Here is a 9,830-nt window from a genome sequence, read left to right as displayed (position 1 = left end):
GGTGATGTGAACACAGCTTACTGCAGCCTCAAATTTTGGGGCCTAAGCGATCCTTCCACCTCAGCCTCCCCAGAAGCTGGGACTACAGGCATGCGGCACCACGCCTGGCTAATTTTTGTATTTTTAGTAGACATAGAGTCCCTGTATTGCCCAGGCTAGTCTCTAACTCTTAGGCTCAAGTGCTCTTCCTGCCTTACCCTCCCAAAGTGCTGAAATTACAGGCATGAGCCACTGTGCCTGGTCTCAGAGAACATTTTTTGACACCCCAACTAAATGTTAAATTTCTTCTTCTTTTTTTTTTTTTTTTTGAGACAGAGTCTCGCTCTGTCGCCCAGGCTGGAGTGCAGTGGCGCAATCTCGGCTCACTGCAAGCTCCGCCTCCTGGGTTCAGGCCATTCTCCTGCCTCAGCCTCTCTGAGTAGCTGGGACTACAGGCGCCCGCCACCACGCCCAGCTAATTTTTTGTATTTTTAGTAGAGACGGGGCTTCACCGTGGTCTCGATCTCCTGACCTCGTGATCCGCCCGCCTTGGCCTCCCAAAGTGCTGGGATTACAAGCGTGAGCCACTGCGCCTGGCCTAAATGTTAAATTTCTAATGCTAGGGACCACGTTTTATACCTATGTGTCCTACTGTGCCTAGCAGTATATTAAATATTTTAAAAATTGAGATAAAACTCACCATTTTAAAGTGCAGTATTGACTGGCTTTTTAGTATATTCTTGAGGTTGTGCAACCGTCACCCCTAACTAATTCCCGAACGTTGTCATCACTATAAAAAGAAGCCTCGTACCCATTAGCAGTCCCCCCCTCCCCCCCCTGCCCCATTATCCTCTCCCCCAATCCCTGGCATTCACTAATCTACTTAGTCTGTCTCTATGGATTTGCCTTTTTTGGACTTCTCATAAAAATGGAAGCATACAATATGTGATCTTTTGTGTCTGGCTTTTTAACTTAACATAATGCTTTCAAGATTTATTCAGGTTTTAATATGAAAAATTTGAGAATAAGATATTTTCAAAAGCCTTTATGATCACCTTATGTTCCGGGTTCTGTATGGGTACAAAGAGGAAGAAAATACAGTTCCCACCCTCAGGTAATTTACACTTGAGTGGGGAGAGACAAGTAAACAGTTAAAGATGTTTTAAGAGCTAAATAGAGGTATGTTTTATGTGCAGCAGTTCCTGAAGGAGGTGACAGCTGAATGGAATTTTGAACGACAGACAGGTGGTATTTAGTCTGATGGAAAGGTCAAGTTGAAATTGGGAGGAGGAGAGCAGGTTAGAGGTTGAGAGGGACACATGTAGAATGAACAGCAGACAGTTGAGCGTAGCAAGGCCACATCTGTCGGGTGAGCTGAAGCCTGGGTCAGGTGAGGCTAGATGAGGCCAGCAGAAGCCAGGATTTCCAGCCTGTTTCCTGCATGAGGAACGAAAGAGGATTGGTGGCAGGTTTGCGGGGAACGAAAAGTTGAGTTTGGGATATGCACGTAGCGTTGTCCAGGAAGCGGGTGGACATGCAGGTCTGTTATTGCCTTGCCTTGTTTCTGAAGCCCCCATCATGTGACGCAGTGCTTGGTGTATATAGTCAAGGTGAGTTTGGGCCAAGAACAGGAGACTTGAGAGGCTTCAGAATATATTGAAGCCATAGCAGTGGATGAGTCACTCTAGCAGTAGGAGTGAAATGAGAGGAGAAGCAGGTCAGTAAGGGAACCTGGGGAAACGTGTGTTTAAGTGACTCATGGGCAGAGGATGGAAGTAATAGTGAAAGAGATGGAATCAAGTTCAAAGAAACCAGAGAAAGGCCAGGAAAGAGTGGTGCTACCGGCTCAGAGAAGGGTTTAGGCAATGGCCTGTAATGCCACAGTGTGGTCAAGGAGGATGGGGATTAAGTGACTGGTGAGTGCATGCAGCAACCAGGTGACTCTGGCAAAGAGCAGTGCTGGAGGCAGCAGTGGGGAGAGGCCACACCGCAAGGCCACAGTGAAGCAGTGGAAAGCCAGAAGATAGCCGTGAAGTCGAGAGGCACAGCCGCTAGCTGGAGGAGGACATGGTCAAGAGAGGGATGTTCAAGTACTCATGTTTGATCAGATGTATCAAGAAACTTTCTCTAAATCTGATTTTTATATGCTGGACATTATTTCTCTTATAACTCTGTTTCTCCTTTCTTGGTAGGTATCTTGGAGACTGTCTGGGACAAACACAGTGTTACTGCTGCCACTCCACCACCATCCCCGACCTCAGGAGAAAGTGGTAGGGTCTGCCTGCCAGCCAAGGCATTCTTTTTAAATGTATTGGGGGCCAGGTGTGGTGATTTGCAACTGTAGTCCTCAGTACTGAGGAGGCTGAGGTGGGAGGATCACTAGAGGCCAAGAGTTGAGGCCAGCCTGGGCAACATAGTGAGACTCTATCTCTGTTTTTAAAAAATTACATTAAAAAAATAGTCCTAGGTTGTTGCCCTCAGCTTTTTATTTTTCCCGAATGTCATGGTTATGTGCTTGTGCTGAGATTGTTAGGAGCCTTTGGGCTTGAAACATCTGCTTGTCTTTCTGTAGGGGTGGCAGGAGGTGGGCAGCAGCCTGCAGGAGAAGACATAGGAACAGGAATATTGAGTGCTTTCTTCCTCACTGGATTCATATTGGCCAAGGCAGAGTGGAGACCTCTCTGCCTGCATAGTGGAGACTATGCAGTAGTTAGCATTGAATCGACATTGGTTAAGAGTTATTTGGTAAAGCGGGGCGTATTTGCAGAGGCTATTAAATAGTTTACTAGTTGCTAGTTATTGTCCACAGTCATGTTAATATCTGTTTCAAAATTCAGAGTGCAGTTCATCTAAAGATGACTACTTTCAAGGATGGATGGAAAGAGGAAATTGCATCTGAGCAGGAACTTTTAGTTTCTAAATGCTGCTATTTACACTAAATGATCACAAATGCTTTTCCAGCAGAGTACATCCTGTGAATTGGCACATATAGCTTCCTCTGCTGTAAAGGTTGATGTGGCTAATGAGAAATATTTCCACATCTTCTCCTTTACTTCAAGGAGATAGGCTGTGGAAGTCAGACATCTCTAAGCCCAAGCTGTTTTATGTAGCCTGTTGTTAGTATGTGGAAGCTGCAATTCTTGCAGAGTTACTCTAGAATTGAAAAATCTATCCGGAAGTTTTGGGGAGTACTCATAGTGCACTAATTATTACAAATTCTTATTATCTTACTTGGATTAAAAATTAGAGAGCCATTTGTCACACTGCTTAGATTACAAACAATTACAGAGTTCTAGAGTGCATTATAAGCTCATAGGAAATGGAACTTTGTATTTGGTGGCAAACCTTTATTCTTTAGGTAGATATTTGAGGTTGCTCGGCAGATTTATATGTTGCAGTATCTGGAGATTAAAGATACATTTGGAAATGATTCAGAGATTTGATTTTATGAGCGAACGAACGCCTTGGAGTATCCACATTTAGGTTTGTTTTTTCGTTTAAATTCTGTTTGCAAATATTCTTTTTTTCGAGACAAGGTCTCCTTCTGTCACCCAGACTGGAGTGCAGTGGTGTGATCACAATTCACTGCAGCCTCGACTTCCTGGGCTCCAGCAATCCTCCCATTTCAGCCTCCCAAGTAGCTGGGACCATAGATGCGCACCAGCATGCCTGGCTAATTTTTCTATTTTTTGTAGAGACGGAGTTTCGCCATGTTGCCCAGGCTGATCTTGAACTCCTGAGCTTAAGCTATCCACCCGCCTCAGCCTTTCAGATTTCTGGGATTACAGGTGTGAGCCACCATACCCAGCCAAGATTAATTCTTTTGAATTTGATGCTTTTGAATTTTAGACAGTTGAATACTCACTAGCACGGTTTATTAGCAGCAGCAGTTTACTGTAGAAGAAACACTTGTTTGTGTTTCAGTTGGCTTCATCCAAACAGGTTCTGAGCTAACTCAGCTTATACTTTGATAGGCTCTGTTTTCCTCAGGGCCATGTTGGGGAATGTCAGATAATACAAACCAGAGATATGTGCTTACTTCTTCCATGTGTTGCCTAGGTTTTATGAGGCTAGGCGGAATAAAATATGAACTAACTTGACATTTGCTTGTAAGGAAACCTAAAATGTGGTGCCTACTTCTTGAGAATTGCCTCTTAAAATTTTTTGAAGTGTTGGATTTTAGTATTTGAGAAATAACAAAATAAATTGAGACTGTGGGGGCACGTAGGGAGTTATGTAAGCTTTTAAGCTGGTATACTTCCCCTTTAAAAAAAAAATTGCATGTTCATTTGTTACAGTATTTTTCTTTCTTTTTATGGTAATGTAAGTGAAGTCATTAGATCTTGCCCCACTATTTGGACAGTGCTGATGATGCAATCACCATTCATTTTGATGCTTTTGCTCAACTGTCTTTGTGCACTTAAGATGCCAAGTTAAGCAGTAAAACTTCCAGAAAATTGTTTTGCTTTCTTGACCGTATCAGTTTTCTAGAGAAAATTTATTCTGAGAAACTGTAGGGCCCAGTGAAGCAACCAAATGAATTCCTTAGCTCAGCTCCTGTGGGGCTCTCCTGCCCTGCATCTTAGGTTTAGTGGCCCCCTGAGGCTTGTGGGGTTTTTTTCCCCATACACTTTCTTTTAATGTAATTTTCTGTCCTGTTACTTTTAAAGAACAAAGCCCAGGGACTAGTTCCTGCAACAACTCCTTTAATAGTCTGGATGTAGAAAAAGGTTTGAAGGAGTGTGTGTGGTTTATTTCTCAGCATAGTTCCCCCAAATTATTACCTTAACTCCTAAACCAGCTGCAATAGTGATCACTCACCTCACGAGATCAGACTAGTCTGTCTCTTGCTTACAAACAAGGAAGCTTGCCAGGGGTCGCATCGCCAGTGAGCAGAGTGGGGACATGAACCCCTACCAGAACCCTAGAATTCCAAATCTAGGTGCACGGTCATTGTCCTAGCTTTGCTTTCTTGGTCGTTCTCACCAATTCTGTCCACTTCCTTCTTCCCCTAGTTTCGAGTCTTGGCCCTGCCACTTACTCTGTGACCTTGAGTGGATCCTTTACCTTCTCTGACTGCTGATGTCCTTGACTATAAAAAGGGAATAGCTTCCTCTGAGGATAAATGAGGGAAGATGTGGACATTGCCCCCCTGCCTGCTGAGGCTGTTCCTTCCTGCTGCACTTGAGCAGCCTCATCTTCCTTCATCTCCTCTCATTTTCATTTCTCTTTGCCTGGACCAATGGGGAAAAAAGTGCACAGAATGAGATGATGTGACTACAGCAATTCTGAGTTAGCTTTGATTGTTCTGCAGTAAAATGAAGGGACCATATCTTTCTCATGCACATGATATATAGTTTAAAATATAGATCTGTACATACGTGATGATGAAAAGTTCTTCAGGGTGAGGATGTATCAGAGAGCGTGAATTGAGGCCAGTACTTCTGTTTCCTCCCAAACTCTTAACAGATTGCATATCTTCATGCAAATCTTTTCACGTATTCCTTGTATACTACCTATAGAAAGGTGGGACTTGGGAGGGTCAGTTACAACTCCTGTGATCTTATTTTCTCCTCCAGGGGCTCCTTGAATAGAGTTTTCCCCCATTTTACTGGACCAAGGCTGCAGTTAGAGCTGTGGTTTGTCCTGCAGGGGTATTTGTCAATGTCTGGAGAAATTTAGGTTAACATGACTGGAGAAGTGCTATTGGCATCTAGTGAGTGGAGGCCAGGGATGCTGCTAAACACCCCACGGTATACAGCGGACCAAAGAATGATCTAGCCCCAGATGCCAGTAGTGCTGAGGTTGAGAAACCCTAAGTTAGTAAATATACAACTGATAGGAAAAACATGAAGTTTCAATAATTAAAAAACTTTGCATGAAAGTTTATTACAGGGCTGGGCATGGTGGCTTAGGCCTGTAAATCCCAGCACTTTGAGGGGCCGAGGTGAGAGGATCACTTGAGCTTAGGAATTTGGGACCTGTGTTGGCAACATAGTGAGACCCCATCTCTAATATATATATGTCTGGGCATGGTGGCTCCTGCCTGTAGTCCCAGCTACTTGGGAGGGTTAAGGTGGGAGAATCGCTTGAGTCCAGGAGGTTGAGGCTGCAGTGAGCCGTGATTGCATCACTGTACTCCAGCCTGGGTGATAGAGCAAGACCCTGTCTCCAAAAAAAAAAAAAAAAAAATTACAAATATGCCAACCATGTCTTCATTCCTTCTAAGTCAGTAAATGCACCAGAGTTGTCTACACAGCTCTGTGGGCATTGGTGCATATCGCTGCCGGGGTCACAGGTTTTGTAATCAAGCTACTGTCTTCCATAGAGAACTTGATAAAGCTCTCTTAGGTTTGCATTGGAAGTGCTGCTGCATGAAGCAGAATCTGTTTTGTGGTGATTCCTTCCACTTTGATTACAGTGTAATTTTTGAAAAACACTTCCATCATCCACTAAAATCCTTGAAACATTTAAATTTGAGTAAAATCATTTTTATGGAGAAATAGCCTTAACAGGTTCTTTCCCCTGCCCCAACCTTTTTAGGCAAATGGGTTGTGGTACACTCGTTAGCAGATGCTGACTTCCATGACCACGGTCCTGCTACTTTCTTTCTTTTGAGGACAAAAGTAATCGCAGATCATTCATATCCACCTAAACAGTTTTCGCCTTTGCATAATCTTGTTCAGTCTTTGTCTTCACATATTTGTCTTTCTATGCTTGTAGTCATGGTATACACATGCTATTATTTTACGTATGATTTTAGGCCGTACATATTTTTTCATATTTATTTTTTCTCTTTTTTTAATACAGAGGAGAACAATTAGGAATATTTTTCTGTATTTAAATATTAGCTTTCTTATTGCTCATTTTTCCTGGTTGCATAATCTTTCCGGTTAACTTGCTTTTTGGAAGGGAACATGGGTTTTGAGGCCAGACCCTGGTTTGGCTTCATTTCTACCTTATGCTACCAGAGGGACTTGGGGAAACACTTGGTCTGTCTGTGCCTTAGTTATTTTAATGGTCTGTAAATATGGGTAATAATGCCTACCTTAGAGTTATGAATGTTAAATGAGAATATACATATATAGTTTTCAGTATAGGGCCAAGCAAGTAGTCACACAGCAGACGGTGGCTGTTACTGCTTTTACTGTAAGTATTATTATAGATGTTTCGTTTTTTTTCCTTTTAGCATCCATTCTGGAAAAAGTCTTCTGAGCCACATACTAGGGACATCTTTTAAATCTACTTTTCTTTTTTTTGGCTCCTCATAAATCAACTTGATAAGTCCACTTATAAGAATAGAACTTAAACCCTTCGTTAATAAATTCACAAAATCCTCATTATAATGGCGGAGGAGGTTGAGGCTGAGAAAGGCTAGCCAACTTGTTCATGTTCATCCAGCATTAGTATAAGACCTCAGCTCTCAATAAGTCTGGGGACCCCTGGAAGTCCTGCAAACCCTTTTGGGGAGTCCCAAAGGCCAGGTATGTGTTCATAAAAATACTAAGACATTGTTTGTCATTTTTATTCCCATTCTCTCATGAGTATATGAATAAAAAAGTTAATTCCAGATTCCACATTGCAGTTAACCCTTCAGAAATGACTATTCATCAGACTTTAATATGATAGAATAGACACAGTTATTTGAAAAGGCCACTAAAGCCCTTTGTTCATTTGTAGTTGCATATCTTTGTGGAGTTGCATTTTCTTCACATACTTCAGTGAAAACAATCTATTGCAAAATAGTGAAGGCAGAAGCAGTTGGGAGAGTCTAGTTATCTTTTAAACCAGCCACTAAAGAGATTTCAAAAATATGAAAACTGTACTACCTTTCTCACTATTTTTGCGTAAAATACAGTTTTTTTCATTTAAAAATGTTATGCTAACATGATGGCTTTGTAATTAAATGAATTAAATATTTAAACACTTCTCAGCTTTAATTTCTAATATGGCAAATATCAATAGAAGTAACCCTCCTAAGAGCTTTCTCTTTGGGATGCTTAGTAATTTTTAAGAGTGAGGACTTCTGAAACCCAAACATTTGAGACCTAGTGCTGTAAAGTACAAAATAAAATGTAAACATTTACCCAGTATCTTATATAGAAAGAACATCAAATAATATTCGATCACTCCAGACATCTCTACACAGAGATAAGACAGATAAAAAGACAAAAATGGCATCAGATTATATATTTTTTGTTTTTACTAACATTTAAATTTTAGTTTTACTTGATTTTTTTTTTTTTTGAGATGGAGTCTCACTTTGTTATCCAGGCTAGAGTGCAGTGGCATGATCTTGGCTCACTGCAGCCTCTGCCTCCCAGGGGCAAGCGATTCTCCTGCCTCAGCCTCCTGAGTAGTTGGGATTACAGGTGGCAGCTGCCACGCCTGGCTAATTTTTGTATTTTTAGTAGAGCTGGGGTTTCACCATGTTGGCCAGGCTGGTCTGGAACTTCTGACCTCAAGTGGTCTATCCACTTCAGCCTCCCAAAGTGCTGGGATTACAGGCGCGAGCCACTGTACCCAGCATTTTACTTGATTTTTTTTTTTTTTTTTTTTTTAAGACGGAGGCTTGCTCTGTTTCCCAGGCTGGAGTGCAGTGGTGCAATCTCCACTTACTGCAGCCTCCACCTCCCGAGTTCAAGCAATTCTCCTGCCCCAGCCTCCCGAGTAGCTGGGATTATAGGCATGTACCACCATGCCCAGCTAATTTTTGTATTTTAGTAGAGACAGGGTTTCACCATGTTGGCTGGGCTTGTCTCGAATTCCTGACCTCAGGTGATCTACCCGCCTTGGCCTTCCAAAGTGCTGGGATTACAGGCGTGAGCCACCGTGCGCGGCCAGGTTTTACCTAAATGTAACAGAAAGTATTAAACTTAAGGAATTGCTGACCTTGAGGTGCTTTTCTACAAGAAATATTAATTTCTAAAAGATACCTTTATGGTTAAGAAAAAATGATAAAAATCAATTTTGTACTACATGTTTGAATTTTATGTGTCACCTCCCCCCCACCATGTTTCATTTTAGACCATGTATTTTGGGACTTCTTCCTTGTGAAAGATGGGAAAGTTAGCTAGCGCACCCTCTTAATTCCTACGTCTGTTTAGTCTTGAGTCTCTATGTAATTTGATGCCAGTGTGTCCTTTTGCTACAGCTTCTCCATTCCTTAATTCTTTATTTTGATTTATCTCTTTATCTGTGTGGTTTCTTGGTCTGGTATCCTCCTTGAGAAGAATTTGTGGAGTTACCTGAGTTTTTGCATGTTTGAGAGAATGTCCCCAGGCTGTGAATGATACTGTGGAGGAGTCTGACTGAGATGTTTTCTCCTTTGTATCTGTACTTTTTCTGCCTACACTGCATCCTCATTTTAAGCATTCTTAGTATTGATTACTCTTCATCATTTTTTTCTTGGAACAGGATAAACCCTTTCGTATTGTAGAGTCACATCAAATTTCAGGAAATTTTTCTTCTTGTTATAGTTTTTTTTTTTTCTTCTTTTTTTTAAAGACAGAGTCTTGCTCTTTCACCCAGGCTGGAGTGCAGTGGTACAGTCATAGCTCGCTGCAACCTTGACCTCCCCGGGCTCAAGCGATCCTCCCACTTCAGCCTCCTGAGTAGCTGGGCCTATAGGCATGCGCCACCATGCTCGGCTAATTTTTGTATTTTTTGTAGAGACAGGGTCTCGCTATGTTGCCCAAGCTGGTTTTGAACTCCTGGGCTCAAGTGATCTGCCCGCCTCAGCCTCCCAAAATGCTGGGATTACAGGTGTGAGCCACCGCTCCTGGCCTGTTGTTATAGTTTTAAATATTTTTCTTCTTTTGTCTTCTCTAAAATAATTTTACAGCTTTTTT

The 9,830-nt window shown here is 42.0% G+C and overlaps 1 protein-coding gene across 1 annotated transcript in view; it reads left to right on the top strand.

Annotated features, from left to right (window-relative positions):
• Positions 1-9,830, top strand: part of XPO6 (exportin 6) — an 82,006-nt gene that overhangs the window by 10,504 nt on the left and 61,672 nt on the right. The window contains exon 7 of the mRNA XM_058440370.1: positions 2,172-2,249. Coding sequence (XP_058296353.1) covers positions 2,172-2,249 — 78 coding nt within the window. The remainder of the gene's footprint in view (positions 1-2,171; positions 2,250-9,830) is intronic.

This window comes from Hylobates moloch, unplaced genomic scaffold, assembly GCF_009828535.3.
Source record: "Hylobates moloch isolate HMO894 unplaced genomic scaffold, HMol_V3 SCAFFOLD_6, whole genome shotgun sequence".
NCBI lineage: Eukaryota > Metazoa > Chordata > Mammalia > Primates > Hylobatidae > Hylobates > Hylobates moloch.
This window is presented reverse-complemented; position numbering and strand designations above follow the sequence as displayed.